This window comes from Idiotropiscis lumnitzeri, chromosome 5, assembly GCF_059441095.1.
Source record: "Idiotropiscis lumnitzeri isolate Australia: NSW breed Sydney's pygmy pipehorse chromosome 5, RoL_Ilum_1.0, whole genome shotgun sequence".
NCBI classification, from domain to species: Eukaryota; Metazoa; Chordata; class Actinopteri; order Syngnathiformes; family Syngnathidae; genus Idiotropiscis; species Idiotropiscis lumnitzeri.
In genome coordinates this window covers 29537981-29553852 of record NC_142395.1, presented here as the reverse complement: position 1 = coordinate 29553852, position 15872 = coordinate 29537981, and the positions used below count along the sequence as shown (strand labels likewise).

The 15872-nt window shown below is 42.8% G+C and overlaps 1 protein-coding gene and 1 long non-coding RNA gene across 5 annotated transcripts; one reads left to right on the top strand and one right to left on the bottom strand.

The window, feature by feature from the left end:
* Positions 1-108: 108 nt before the first annotated feature.
* On the bottom strand, positions 109-15219 carry phka2 (phosphorylase kinase, alpha 2 (liver)). 4 transcript variants are annotated; one of them, XM_088295986.1, is made up of 32 exons: positions 14817-15219; positions 12608-12766; positions 11413-11460; positions 11110-11278; positions 10400-10482; positions 10243-10323; positions 9759-9857; positions 9505-9651; positions 9070-9123; positions 8591-8713; positions 8410-8505; positions 7821-7928; positions 7451-7529; positions 7205-7339; positions 7014-7123; positions 6784-6928; positions 6446-6524; positions 5926-6077; positions 5670-5840; positions 4462-4565; positions 4044-4180; positions 3816-3966; positions 3663-3742; positions 3519-3597; positions 3335-3464; positions 2069-2170; positions 1799-1917; positions 1678-1701; positions 1412-1465; positions 1035-1268; positions 565-765; positions 109-483 (listed from the first exon to the last, which is right to left on the bottom strand). In XM_088295986.1, exons 1-32 carry the CDS (start codon positions 14892-14894, stop codon positions 310-312), a joined length of 3705 nt encoding a protein of 1234 aa, XP_088152112.1. In that variant the 5' UTR covers positions 14895-15219; the 3' UTR covers positions 109-309. The 4 variants fall into 4 exon arrangements, with proteins under 4 accessions (XP_088152112.1, XP_088152114.1, XP_088152113.1 ...); XM_088295988.1 differs by lacking the exon at positions 1412-1465; XM_088295987.1 differs by lacking the exon at positions 1678-1701.
* LOC148337622 (uncharacterized) lies at positions 3201-6640 on the top strand. Its single transcript, XR_015843171.1, has 3 exons — positions 3201-3995; positions 5552-5811; positions 5990-6640. It is a non-coding gene; the product is annotated as an uncharacterized LOC148337622 (long non-coding RNA).
* Positions 15220-15872: the final 653 nt, after the last annotated feature.

The window sequence follows — 15872 nt, the reverse complement described above, 5'->3', positions numbered from 1 at the left end:
AAAACACTTTGACATCATGAAATGTTGTCAGTGTATAGCTTATAGAATTGTGAAAGTTAATGCAAATGTCCACATTGTAGAGATTAAAAATGCTTACATTGATGGGAAGATGTTTGAACATTTATTCAATCAAGGAAATCCATTTTAAGGATGTACTAGTGGGCGAAAAGTAACATTACTAGGAGGAGAGTCATTCTGTCAGTGCATTGAGTTGTTGTACTCGTGAGGACAAAGAACGTCCGCCCACATGGACCTTAAAATGGATGTCAAGGACACCGAATAAATGCTTGATAAAAATGATTTCCTTCTTCACTGCATCAGGCAGCTGCAACTCGGCAGGAAGTCCTGAACATACGTGACCGCCGCTTTCGACAAATATGTCATGGTGCCATAGCGGCCGCTAGGGGCGCTGTCATAGAAAAAGTTGCAGATTCCTGTGGCCGGGTCCTTCTCGAGGAAATAATCGCAGGCGCTGTGAGATTTCTGGGATCGGAGAGGAAAGAAAAGGCGCTCAGTGAACGAGTCGTGCAAAAAGGACGCGCCTTGGTGTGGTGTGCCGCGGACCTGGTCGCTGAGGAACAAGTTGTTGGCCATGTGGAGGATGCGCTCCACATGGATGACGCCGCCAATGCTGTCGACGTCCACGTCGGCGACCAGGCCGAGAACCGTCAACGTCTCCACCAGCAGCTGTCTGTATTCCGGTTGAGGCACGTGGTTGAGAACCGACTCCACCTGCACTGCAAACTTGATCTCTCGAGCCGTCATCTACGCACAAGGCAAGAGAACGCATCCATGCCGATCGCGTTTTCCTGACTCCTACCGTTATTGAGGTGGATAGAAATCCACTTTTTGCTTTTTCAGCCACAGGTACAAATCCTCGCAACTCCAAAAGGGGGAAAACGAATGTATAAAAAATGGTTATAGTGCATTTTGGCAACAGAGACTCTCCACGCTTTGCTTTTTTATCCTTAGTGCCTTCGTCTGTGCCTGCTTGTTTCAGGAAAAAATCAAAGAAATAATATATGGACACCTACCTCTCTTGTGGTGGACGAGGGCAACACGTAGCCATCGATGGACAGGCCGTGGCACTTTTGCAGAATCTTCCACACCTTCTGGTAAAAACCCACCGGTACTCGGTTGATAGCGCCATCCAACCGCCGTCTCCTGAGCCACTGGCCTTGCCGCTCCTCCCAGTGCAGCTGCCCATCACCTTGCCCGGAGCCCACTGGGGATAACATCCCACTCGGAGTGGAGGGGCTGCTGCAACGCTGCAGACAAATAGCTTTCACTTATTTTCACATGTGACATTCTATTTGGCAACGTTTGACTTTAACGTGCTTTCATGTTGGCTTTGCACACAAAAATGCCAAATGAAATGAAATGAAAGTTAGATGAGGTGAAATGTTTTTACCGTGGAGCGAGGAGAGGTGACATTGCTGCATGTGGACTGACTGCCGCTGAGGATCTACAGAAACACACGGATGACGTTTTAGATGGCTTCATGCATCCTTTGAGATGTGACGTGAATGAAAAGCAGCACAAGCGGTTCACAAAAAAGTTGAAATGAGCGCTCATTCCAGTAATGGAGCTGCAGGACAAAATAAAATGGCAAAAAGCAGGTGGTCAATGTTAGCAGGAGGCGTTTTTTTTTTGTTGTTTTTTTTGGGGTAAACCCACACTGAGTGGCCGGCTGTCATCCAACTGCAACCAGAGGCAAAAAAAAAAAAAAAATCATTAAACTATTATTTGCCACACATCAGAGATTTTTTTCCCACCCAAATTAATTTGCAAATCCCACCTGTCTGATTTCACTCTTGAGTTTGTGTATTCCCGAGCGCTCCGTCTTGGTGGCTCCGGTGTGTCCTAGTTCATGGATGGAGATTGCCGGACTGGTAGCTGTTGACTGGATCGGTCGCACTGATGCATCGGGACAAGAAAATATATTTCGGTTGAACACTTAACAGCCGCAATATTAAACACGACGACAGCAACTAATGAAATCCAGTAGCAGGATTAAAACGGAAAGACCGCTGCAGTTGTCGGTCCGATAAAATCTCAGAAGACTCACTGCTTTTTTCCACCCCAAACTCCTTGCCACTGAGGATGTGGTGCAACAAGTTCTTCATGCCAAAAGGACTGAGGCTCATCAGGCTTTCAGAGGCCTCCTCCCCTGCAGAGGAATGAAGCATTTTGTAATCTCTTGATCATTTTCCATGCACGCAGACTATGTTTTGGGTCAGGTTCGATCCTCGCAAACAAAACACTCGTAATAAAAGTCGAGATTAGTGATGGGCGCTCTGAAACCGAAGCTCGGGTGCACGTTTCAAACCCAGAAATAAAATGGCCTCGGAACACGTTTCATTCTCGAAATAAACTCTAGTAAACCCTAAAAAGAAACCGTCAAAATCCCAAAACTGCCATAGTACACAAAAACATCTTTTTGTAGTATAAAGAACTTGATGTCCAATCATGGTTTCCGTGAGTGTAGACATACTAATATTTGTTTGTAATGTCTAAATGCGGGCGGCACGGTGGCCGACTGGTTAGCACGATGGCCTCACAGTGAGAGACAGCATCGGACGTGGGTTCGATCCCGGCTCCGGCCATCCTGTGTGGAGTTTGCATGTTCTCCCGTGCTTGCGTGGGTTTCCTCCGGGTACTCCGGTTTCCTCCCACATTCCAAAAACATGCATGGCAGGCCGATTGAACACTGGAAATTGCCCCTAGGTATGAGTGTGAGTGCGGATGGTTGTTCGTCTCTGTGTGCCCTGCAATTGGCTGGAAACCAGTTCAGGGTTTTAGCCCCGCCTACTGCCCAAAGAAAGCTGGGATAGGCTCCAGCACCCCCCGCGACCCTCGTGAGGAGAAGCGGTACAGATGATGGATGGATGGATGGATGTCTAAATGCCTCGATAGTATTTGACTGCAGTTCTAGTTTTTCGCCACCAGATGTCATTATCACTGAAGCTTTGAAGCGTCAAACCATTTTGAACCGATTGCATCAAACGGTTCATAAAAGCTTCATTTGCCCATCACTGATCAATAATTAATAATCCATAATTGCTTTTTTAAAAAATGTGTCATCAACTGTCTTGGTTGATTTAGGATTTAGTTTCACGTTTTCCTTCTTCTGTCGACTTAGGTCATGGGCTCCACCTGTTCTTGTCATGCAGGTGCCTTGTGTGAGCCAATCAGCTCCCTCCCACCTTCTGTGTCTTGTCCAGGTGTTCGTCGTTGTCTCGTCAAATTGTTTTGTCAGAGATGGCGGTCTATGAGTTAACATGAATGTGCAAGTGGGTCAGCGCCCAAGTTTGGAAGCAGGCAAGGTTCTTACCCGAGCATCGCAAACTACGAGCCAACTCGGTGGCCATCACTTGCATGATGAGTCCTATTCTCAGTCGGAGCATGTCTCCAAACAGGGCAGGCTGGGAGCGCACGTACATGGCCAAGTAGACCATGATTTCCTGCAAGAACAGCACACGTCGCACACTGATTGTCACAGGGCGGGGGGGAGTTACCTGAGTGAGAACGGCAACGCTGATGTCCTGACCGCTGGCTTCAAAGATGAGAGCGTTCAACTCGTCAGGGGGAAGCGGACTGGAAAAGAAACGCACGTGAACCATTCGAGGACCAACTGTGGCTTTTTAGCAACTTTGACTTACACGGTGATGACTCTTTCCCGCGGTTCAGGAGGAAGACCCACGGTAATCTGCTTGTGGTGGGAAATAAGATCTGTGCAGGCCTGTGAAACACGCGCAGCGAACATCAAGAAAACTAAGTGCAGTGCGAAAAGCTCAAAAATTGGATTTCCTAACCTCGGCGAGGACCTCCACTCTCTTGCGCAGTATTCCCGAGATGTATCTGATGAGACCCCATTCCTTGCAGGCTCCGGCTTGCACATACAGCTCCTCCAAGAGGGTGCGCACACTCACCCAACCCGACACCTCAACCAGCCAATCAGCTCCTCTGCCAAGCAAGCACAAAAGAGCTGGGAAGTATGTTTTGTTTTTTTTTGGTCATCATTGCTTTTCTTTTTTTCTTACTTCATCACATAGAGAATATAAAGGATGTCTGCTTGGTCTTGCAAAGTTGGACACTCCTTCAGCTGCTTCACCAGCACCGCAAAGTCCGTGTTGCCTTGTGCGTCTCGCGGCAACGGCAGATCAGCTGCACTGCGACACTTTGTCCAAAAGAAAAATATATAATAATAATAACATTCACTCACAGTCAAACTGTTTAAATTTTTTTTTTATTCCATATCCTTGATGTCGAGCTTAATCACTGCCAACCCGGGTGAAACAAATGTACGTTTTGGCGTCTATACACGTCAATGGCAGTGAATGAATTACTTATGTCATTTTGACTCGCAAACTGAAAAGCCTTTCGAGCCTTGAGCAAGAACTTCAAAGTAGATTTCAAGGATATCGGATAGATGCTCACATCATTTCCCATAAAATGTACCTTGTGCTGCTTTGCATGTGAAGCGTGCTGAGGAACTTCCAACAGGTTGAGAGATTTGCGGTGCTTGTTCATGAGAGGGACAACGGGGAGATACATGGAAGACGCTGAAAAACATACAAATATATTTTTGAGGGGGAATATAAACTCACTGGAGAGTTCACATTCAGTGCACGGTCGTGATTCAGTGATGAAATTGCGGGAAAATGTATTTCGCCTTCGTGAAATGGATCTTCAGTCGGGATTGCGCTTTGTGATGTTTACTATGATGCTGTTTTTCTTCAATTGGGATTTTTTTTTAAAGAAGAACACATACAGTACTTTTAGGAAATCGCAACGCAAAAAGGAAGTGAAAGTAATAGTGAGTCGTATTTTAATCGGGAATGTAGCCTATAAATCGGGGTCGGAAGGGCCATTCCATCTTCAAAATTGGACAGCTCGGACAGGACATTTGGAGAGGTGAAAAAAAAAAGATTTGAAAAAAAATTATAAAATAGTTACTTCTTCCATTTTTCCCTTGGGAATGTGGCTTCCCCGTTTATTCATTTAAAAAAAAAAGTTTTATTGTATTATTTTGTACAAGCCTCAAAAATATTTTTAAAAATGTTGAGAAACATTTAATGACCACAGGCAGATGGGGATATAAATCCAAACTACCCAAATATATGCAAATATGGGAGTGGCGAAATGTGAATATGCCGGGGAAGACTTTGGTTTTAAGTTGCAGTAAGACAATTGACCACTAGATGGCTTAGTTACACTTAAAGCGAGTTTTATACTGCCCTATACTAGGTGGAATATTTTTTTTACGCATTTGAAACGACATGCCGGACAAACATAGCATCTCAATATTAAAATTTTGAGTTAATTGACTTATGAAAAAAAGTTCTTAATGTTGGTTTTTTGTTAAAGTTTTGTGCCGTCCTTTAACTCGATTTCCAACTCTTCTCAGTGGGAAAAAAATGACAGTTTGTGATTATTTTGTTGTTGGGTTAAGACGGTGAATCTTTTATACATGCATTGAAAAATGTATTATGCATTCATTTTCCCCATAATTAAAATGACATTTTCGTCATGCATCTGTTTTCGGAAGCGTGTGGTCCTGTGTGGGCGCCCAGCAACACGGATGAAAAATGGTGGCCCACACCAGCATTTAAGTTAGCCATCCCTCCCCAAAGTTGGAATTGCAATCATAAACAATTGCGACTCACTGGGCACATGGACACCCTGAACCTGGGCCATCATCGACAGGATATCTCTGGTGGTGTGCTCAGCACTGAACACGTGGTGCTGCCCGCTCTGGATGGGAGGAAGATGACACCTGGAGGCGGTGCTGTGAAGGAGCTGCGTCAGGTACTGATCAAACATGTCCTTTGAGCCTTCTGGAGTGCAAGGAAAACAAAACAAAAAAAATGCAAGCGTCAAAAGTACACATGAAAATAACTAAATGTTAGCCTCGTGACGTACCCGAAGGCTCGCAGTGGCTGTATTCTTCCCCGTAGTCTTTATCTTCCTCTCCTTCCTCTTCCAGTAAGCTGTCGTCGTTTTCTTCATCCAAGAAGCTGAGGCGAGTGTGAAAGGAAGTGTTCTGCAGACTGGAGAGGTCCGACATCTGGATCCTGAAGGCACAACAACGCCAAACGCCTCGCAAAAGTGTCGTCTGAAATTTTAGGATGAACCTAAAATGCGCTCGAAAATTCACAGGCCGGCATATTTCAACCTTCTCGAATATTTGGAATTTTCAAAGACAAGCCGCAAAATTCCCAACTGCTGTCTTTCTGTGACTCTTTGTATTGTTTTCGACACTGAACATTTGCGCAGGTGGATTCAAACGCTAAGAGGTCAAATTAAGTTCACCTGCAAGAGTTTACATTTTCATTTGGCACTCTGGAATTTTCAACAGATGACAAGTAGCACTTTTTTTTTTTGGTGAGTGGTGTAAATTCAAATTATTATGCCCACACATGTGAAATCTACGAAAACAGACCTTGCTCCAGCAAAATAGCCGTCCTGCAGCTTCCTCAGCGTTGCCAGGATACACGGATCAATGACATCTCCATCGCCAACTGGGAAAAGAAGATATTGTTCACGACAATTACAAGTAGAAATAAATAAGACGGCGTAAATAAAGTGAAAACGAAAAACATTTGTCTTCTGTCACAATAAAAACTAAAGCGGAGCCTTTAAGGTTAAACAATTCATTGTGGATCAAGCTACATTTTTTTTGGGACACAATTATTCCGATGTAAAATAATAGAGATTAAAGAAAATCTCTCACTCTTTGGACTTTGAGCAGATTTTCTTTGCAATTTGTGTTTTCGTTACCAAGCATGCTGCGGGTGATGGGGAAGGTCAGCGCGGGTCGTCCCGTCATCCTCCAGCAGGAGGCGAGGTAGGCCACCTCTGTCCGCAACATCTCCACGATCATCTGGTTGTCCAGCGCCAAGTAGAAATGGTGATGGTCCAGAAACTTGACAGGAGACCAAGACAGCGTTGTGAACGGCACAACCCAAACGTTTGGAACGGCGGAATCGGCAAGAGGGAGCTCGTTGTACCTGAGGGGTGAAAATGTACGAGCGGTTCCTGATCTCGTAAAATTTGGATGTTCCCAAAACGCCGATGTGTCTGTAGGGCCTGCCGCTCAAATTCAGCTTCTTGCAATTCCCTGCGGCATTGACACACCAACGATGGCTATGCGTCCATTTAAATACAAATAAAAATAAATGCACATGTGGTGTTCGGCTACCCAGTCGGACATAAATGTGGCTCAGGATGCGAGCGGGCAGAACCCTGATGGGCAGAACCTCGGACAACATCTGGACTTTTATCTCATGCTCGCTCAACAAGTTCTGGATGTGCTCCGATTCTGCTAAGACACAAACTGACACAAACACAAGTTGAAAAAAAAATTTCATTCCGAAAGCTGACTCGATATTTGTGTTTGAGTACAACTTTTCTCGCCCCCCCCCCAAGATTTCCATCTCAAACCAACCTTGTACCACAACATCTGGCTTTAGATTTGTCGAGAACCTCCTGTTGAGAGGATCGATCTCTCCCGCCGCCAAAAAGCCCTTGAAACCGAATGCACATGCGTTACGTTTGTTTGTAGCGGTGAACAACACAAGTGTTGCTACGGGGGAATTGGCGCTTCAAATCAGCTTCATGAACCGGTTGTCGTATTTTGGGACTCCTCTAAATGGCCCTCTGCGTTCAACATTGGGCTGAAAGCAAACTGACTTGCCATTTTTTAAAGCAACGGTGCCATCTAGAGGACTCAAAAATACAACAACTGGTTCATGAAGCAAATTGGAAGCTTCATTTTGCCAACACTATGCTACGTCTTTTATGCTCCATGCAGCTACCTCAGCCAAAAGGCAGCCCAGGATGTACAACGATTGGCCCCACATGTGAGGCACCTGGCCCAAGGCGACTCGGTCCACGGAGTGCGGGTTCATGTACTCCTCCTCCACCTGCAATCGCATGCAGCTTCATTCCAACACGTGATAATAGTAATGATGAGCAATCGCACGTTTAAACAGACATTTGTATGAAAAAGTTGTTTGAGCATTTATTGGATATTCATGAACCCGTACGCTCTTCTGTCCACGCAAATAAGACAATTCCATGCAAGATGACAACGACTGTGTCTTTATGTTCTTTTTTTATTTCATTCTTGGTGCCACTTGGTGGCCATGCCGAATTCAAATTCAAATGCACTAATATACTGACCACCAGGGGGTGCTAAAACTGCACGAATGGAAAACAACTTGGGCTTTTTAACAGCTTTGCTGCCATGAAGATCATACATGATAGTGACGATATTATGGCAATTTTAAGATCACGATGTAACATCACTACTAGTGCTCAGAATTTTTCTACAAATGAGGACAAATTGCGTACTAGCGCATCGACCTCAATATTGCATCTCGCTATCCGAATGGAGAAATGTACCTTGTCACTTGGCACAGCATAAAGTTCAGGCAGCAATTTGATGCCATTTTTCCCCCGGATCAAAATGCCCTCCAGTGCTTCACGGTACTCCTGGACCTGAACACGACACACAATAGTTTCGTCCAATATTTTGTATGAAAAAACCATTCCACCACAGAAGCAACGAGGATGGTTTTCTTACCTGGACTTGGTCTCCGGTGAAGATGCCATCGAGAATGAGGTAGGTCCAGAAGACCGGCCACTCGCATTCGATATTCTCAAACAGCTTCAGCTCGGCAGGATCATAATGTAGCCTGGTTGGGTCCTGGGCGAGACGTCAAAAGATTCCAGTCACTAGAAAATGAAGCTTCAAGATGCTTCATGAACCACTTGTTGTATGTTTTGACTTTGACTATGTTGAACAGGCATCGAGAGCAGTCAAAAAAAAAAGTACAAGTGGTTCATGAAGCATTTTGAAGCTTCATTTTCCCATCACGACAAATAAAGGAACATGTTTGATCTAATTGAACAACTGGATGAGTCATATCAGTTTGACGAACACAAAAGCACTGCTCTCCGGTCAGTTGACACATTTTGAATTATGAACGAGTGCCTGGAGTGATGATGTAACACATTGTTACCAAATCGTGGCTTGAAATGAAAGATTTTTGAAAATCTTACCTCTTTGGGACAACGATATCCATCCCTGATGAAGCGGCAACAACCATAGCGGCCCTGACACGGAATACAACAAGGTTAGCGCTATTGCATACGAATAAAACATAGAAATGTCGCAGAAAGCCGCAAAAAAAAGGATGCATACCAAAATACTGGTCTCATCGCAATTTGTCAACAAATTTCTTACTAGTCGTGTTTTCTTTTCAAATACAAAGCTACCATCGCGTTGTATGAATGGAATCGGGTACCGGTTGCCATCGAGTGGAAAAGCATTTCATTGTTTTTCCCGTCACATTTTTTTGTCAATCAATCAAATATGTTTTGACGAATTAAGAGAAAATGGATCGTTTCCCGCAAATGTTCAAACAGCTCAGTGGTTGGGAATCACCGTCCAAATTTGTGCCGTGGCGTCGACAAATTGTGGTCTTAAAACGGCACCTGCAATTTGCCCATGATCTCCGACTTGGTGACGGCCACCAATTCTGCATCCTCCACCGCAAACGAGGGGAAGGAAATAACAGACAGGAGGCCGGCATCGATCTCCTTGGAAGTGGAAGCTCTGGGCAGCATCGAGCACAGGATGGACTGAAAAAAAAGAAATCTATAAATTGATCCGCTCGTATTTTAAGATGAATCGCGAGGATGCTTTCCGCACTTTGTGCGCGCTTCGAAGGTTTGAAGACGGATCGTACCTGACAGTGTTCTACTTCATCTGGAAGAACGTGGATGACAGACTTTGGACCTCCGTGCGCGCCAAAAAGATCCAGCTCGTCGATAGCCTCAAGAGCTGCCTGCGAGCCCACAAAACAAACGACACGTGCACACGTCGCTTTCAATTGTGCACTTTCTCATGCAAAAAAATGATTTTTTTGGTTATCTTTCCATGTCAGTGATGTATAGTGACAGGGAGAACCAGTAAATAATCATCCATTCATGAAAATGAGCCTTTTTTGACATGTTTTTGTAATTGCCACAAGATGGCAGCAAAGGGCGACTTTTGTCGGAATTTAGCGTCTCGACTTACTTCAAATTGTTTCCTTGGGACGAAGATGCCATCAAATGTCACAAAAACAGTCAATTGGCAAATAAAGGCTGATTGTTTCCCCCACCCGAAAAATCCCAGACAATCCATGAATATGCGGGGTTCACTGTGAGTGTAATTTTCGATGAGAATACCTTCGCGATTCCGACAGAGCTGCCGTTGAGCTCGGGGATGCCCTGGTTGGTTTTGTCACCTCGCTCCCACATGCCATAATCCTGAAAGAAGGTCGCAGGCCATGGTTGAAAATGTGGACATTTGTCACCATCGCCCTCCCAAAATCGTGAGGCTTACCGCAACTTTGTACGCAGCCTCGATGTAGAAGACCAAGTTTTGGATAAAAGCGACCTCGTCCAAGTTTGAGATGATGCGAAGGCCTGTGTGATCACATGAGGTTGTTTTTTTTTTTTAATCGTCTATAATACGGTGACCAGAGATCATGGAGCCATTTAATCACGAATAATCAAAAAAAAAATAACATTCAACACTCACATGGACCAAAGAAAAAAAGACAATCAGCATTCGAGATTTACATTCTAAATTTTGAGCTTCCTTTCACAATTCTTTATTCTTCACTTTTTTTTTGTGAGTGTGAGAGTTATGTCTGTGTGTGTTAGATTTTTGTTGTGTATGTTTGAGTATTTTAGGTGCGTGTGAAAGTTTTTGAGGCGAGTATGGGACGTTTTTTGGTATGAATGGGATTTTTTTTTTGGGCTGTGAGAAATTTTCCAATGTGAGCAAAAAATCAAAGAATGGTATTGGGACGTTATTATTTTTAGGTTTTTGGTATGTGGTATAAATGTTTTTGTATTTTTGGATTATGCCATTTTTGTATGAATGCGCGAGTTTTTAAAGTGTGAGAATTTTTGGATGTGACGTTTTTGGGTTGAGTGAGATCGATTTTGGATTTAGATTGAGTTGATGGTTTTCGTATGAGTTTCTCGAGTGTGCATGTGTCTTAAATGTTATTGTTAACCTTGTACAAATAAAGCCAAGTCCCAAACCTGAGGCGGTCATCTGTGCCAACATCAACAAGTAAATGGAGGTGGCATCCACCTGAAGATGACCCCATTGGTCATCTCCCACCACTGTGGCACAAGTGGCAGTATCATATTTGGCATGCAAACAATCCTCGGGACTTTGAGTGTGCTTGAATTTCTCCACCTTGGCAACCTGAAAACAAACAACAAAGTGTAGTTACAGCGAATAGCCACTAGGGTCATATTAACAGTCTACATCAAAATGTAAGTTGCAATATAATACAACAAATAAATGTCTGATTAATGCTGAACGCGGGCCTGTCTTACTTGTCTTATCATGCAACGCAGAAGTCCTTGCATCAGTTTGACCACACTCTGTTAAGAAAGCAGAAAATGACAGGAAATGCAGTTGAACTCCACTCAGTAGCCATCTGCTGTGGTGAAGATCACGCTTGCATACAGGAAATTAAAAAAAAAAAAAAAGCTACATTTGTCTGTTAAAATGCCAGGTTTTTGTTATCATTTTTTTTTTTTACCAAGATGAGACATTTCAAAACTAATCACATTCAAACTGACGTTAGAAGATATCTGACACCATAATGTAATGAAAATAATGTTCAGCTGTTCTAGTAGGCCTTTCCTGTCATCCCGCCTCAGGTCAGCGGAGGTGCCGAGGACTAATCACAGTCTTTTGTGTTGTCGGTCCTTCCCTATGCAATGAGCGTCCATTAAATGCTCGGCAAGCCCCGCCCACTCTCTGTCCACTTTTAAAACTCGTTTGAAGACATTTTTATTCTTTAGCTTTCGACTCAACATGAGACTGTCGCTGTTCTGCTCTTCTTCTGGTATCTACGGTGCTCATGTGTTTTCATTTGTGTTCTTCTCTCTCTCTGCTGTGCTGGTGGCCCTGCCTGCAGAAGCAGATTGGCCCGCCCACAGCCCCATCTGATTGGTTCCTTGTACCAGCCAATCAGCCGTGAGCTGCCTGTTTGCTTTGGTTCTGGGATCTCTGTGCACTTTTTGTGAGACATTTAATGTTGGTTTTTTTTTAAGATCTAAAAAAGCTTTCGCGTGTTGTAAATCACTAAAGTTATTTAATTAACATGTGCTTAAAGGCATTTAAATTAAGTCAATTTTCTGAGTTTTCATTTTTCCAAATTCTGACACCATTTAATTCTTCTGCTCGACAAAAGAATATCGGCTTCAAATATCGGTTATCAATAATCAGTATCGGCCCTGAAAAAAGCATATCGGTCTCTCACTAGTTCTAATTTTGCGCAAATTTCTCTGACGCCATATAGAAACAACAACTCCAGCTCTAGAAACAAAATTGGATCGTATTCATCTTGCTATCTGACCATTTGTCAATATATCTCGAGACTGTCCTGGAAACAGATTCAACTATAAAATCTGTGCCGGCGTTACATTGACTTGTGTTGTATCTTCTAAAATCTTGGCGGCAATAAGAAAGTGGGCCATGAAAGAAAAGAGGAACGGCGATTCTGCCGGCTATCACAAACACCTGCTCCAGTTCGTAGGCCTTGGCCTTGTCCTCATCCCGGTCGGCATTCTTGCGATAGGCCATGCCCAGCCCCCACACGGCCAGAATGCTGTAAACGTTATCCCTCACCCACGCGTCCTTTTTCTGCGTGCTGGCAGGCAGCAGCCCAGACACCGGGTTCTGAAACACACACACAAAGAATTGAAAAATGAATTCAGCGCACTTGCAGAATGACTCGGGTGCCGCATTAAAATGACTTTGACAACGACATGATATTAGTCAGGCCAAACTGTTGTTCTGCATGCCACTAAAAAGTACTTGCGGCTTGACAAAATTCTACTAACTCGACTGATTAACATCTAGGGCTTCACGAGTACTTCTAGTAGGAACTTTTCCCCCCTTTTTATGTTACATTTGCGCACTCTGTCACGACTACTTTGACGTACTCGTAAAACATGCTGCTAGTGAGTCTAAAGGATATACTAGTGCCACTCGGGTGTCCATGAGGCTACTAGTGCATGACAAATGCCGTCTTGTTGGGTTTTATCCTGCACGGTAGTTTACTAGACACCATTTTCTGCGTTGAAAGAATATTAGTTTCAACGGCAACTCTTTTTTCAGGGTGGATGTCAACTAGTTTCCTAAAAGATACCACTTTACAAGGAAAGAAAAGAAAAATGATCACACAATGGGTGATGTCTATCTGATGTCGTCAGAGGGGAGCATTGTGGGATTTAAAAGTACAAAGCAGAAGTGTCCAATGTGCTTGAAGAGTTGAGTCCCGGGCGGCATGCCTCACTCTACACCAGGGTTGACCTTTGCCCGTGTTTGTTCCCAAGCACTTCACACTGGTGGAGCCTGAACCTCAACGGAAAACAACATCTGGATTTGTCGATGCAAACATACAGCATGTTCCTAAATATTAACTCCCACAACCGAAAACTGACCTTTAAAAACTCTTTGTGGTCAAATTGTTGGGAAGGATTTGGATCCACCAATGTCAAGGAACATTCTAATGCACGAGTTTAAACCAAAATAAGATAACTACTTTATTTTTAACCAATAATTTGTGTATCAATGGAACAAGGATAAATAAACTATTTTACATAAAAAAAGGTTTATTTTGCCAGTAACAAATGTCAGCACTTTTAAAATAGCTTACTCTGGATCTCATTAGACTTTGTGAATGTACATAATAAAGTGGCACGTCAACATAATTGCACAACGAATTTGATTCGATCTGCTTTATTGCACACTTTATATTGCTAATGACGCTTTGCACATTTGCATATATGGATGAAATTTATTGAGTTGCTTTTTTTCCAAAAATAAAAACGCAGTCATTGTCAAAGTGTGGTACAAGTACCACGTGATGTATGCAGGCTCCCTCTAGTGGTAAGCGCAAGAATCACGGAATTAAATGTTCAAAGTGTTTGTTTAATCCAATTACATACACATCAAGTACAATTCGATTGTATTTAACGTTTACGTTTTAACTACACATTCGATATTTTAGAAATGATAGTTTTAAAACATTCATTTGGTATTTTTTATATAACTTTCATATGCAAAACAATTTGACTGAATCATTATTTAAAAAAAAAACGTTTTAATTTTCTACATTAAAGTACAATGGGAACGTACAAATTGTGCAACATTTTTAGATCCGCCGTACTAGCGTGACTCCAACGACCGGAAACAAATACCTGAAGTGTTTTAAACGTGCAGTACTTCAGATTATAATACTCAAGGCGGTTTGATCTGAAAAGGTTTGGTGTATTTAAAAAAAGATATGAAAATATGAGACAGTAGCTATACGTCTCAAAAATAATCACAAAATAGGTAGATCTTCAAATACCACCAAAATTAAACTAAAGTAGTGTAGTAGGCCCAAGTGTTCATTGAATGCGAGACGTTTAAAAATAATTCCTTATAATTGTCAGCTGCTGTAACATTATGCAGAACATTAACACTGCGCTTGAAAAGAGTCAAATGGAAAAAAAAAGAAATGTACTTAAATAATGATTCAATTAAAATGCATTACAAATAAAAGTAACATTAAACACAACTTGACTGTATTTAGGCAGTGATACTTTCATGTACCACATGAGGGAGCCCGCGTTCTACTAGCGGTACTTTTACCACAATTTCTTAGAATCACTGTTTCTGTTGTCCATAATTCAAGCCCCATTTTGTCATCCACTGTCAAATACATTCAAGTATTGTGTACCTGATGACACAGAATAGTCTCCTGGACAAGCCTGGCATATCCATCCAGCCTCACTCCCGAATTACTGCGGCTCCTCATCCTCGCTTCACAATCAGGTTCTGTCCGAACAAGCCACGTCACGTGCTTAATGTACAAACCACGATACGAAGACGCTTCAATCAGCCGCCTTGCACTGCAGTCTGTCAACCATCCCGGGCTGGCGTCGTCCACACACACTCTCCTCTTCAAACGGCTTTGCGAGGCTCCGCTTTCCTACTGATGAGCATCCACGCGGCTTTTGAAATTATTGACACTCAGACCGACGCAAAATTGGCGAAGACGTCCAAGGCAGTGGTTGGTTGTCACAAACGACGCTTTGTCGCATGAAGACCAAAGAAAAAAAATAAATGCATGTTCATGTAACTGCACGTTTTAACCAAGAGAGGGCGGTAAATAACGTTGCTCTCCTCGTTGACGCAACCGTTCCAACGTAAACAGTCCTTTTGCCCTCAGTGCTTTACTGTAATGCAGTCGTCCCAGAATTGGAGGACAATTTTGGCACCAACATTATTGACAAACAGATCGTTTATTTTATATACACATATTTCAAGAAAAAAATTATGATAAACCGTCACATAAATTTTCTACAGGGTAAAAAAAAATATGTTATAGTGTCATGTCATGTATTTTGCTGTTTATGGCGCTACCCGGCTGTTGCAACTAGAAAAGCATGCTTTAAAAGATTGTTGAATATATCCTTTCTTGAATAGACCTACTAATTTTATTTCCGTCTCACCGTAATAACAGATACAGTTTTGGAAATCAATGAAATGAAAGTTTTTGCTCAAGAATACGTTTTGCATGAGTGGTTGTGCGTTGCGTTAGCTTCAGGTCAAAAACAAATGTAACGTGTCCCAATTCCGGAATGACACCCAATCTTTATCTGTTTACACAGGAAAAATAAACAAAACTGGATTGATTAAATTTGACCTAATATAATAATATGATGACACACCCCTGAAATTATAAATGGTGTCGCAGTGTCGTTTTTCTGTTTATGATCAGATTATTAGCGCA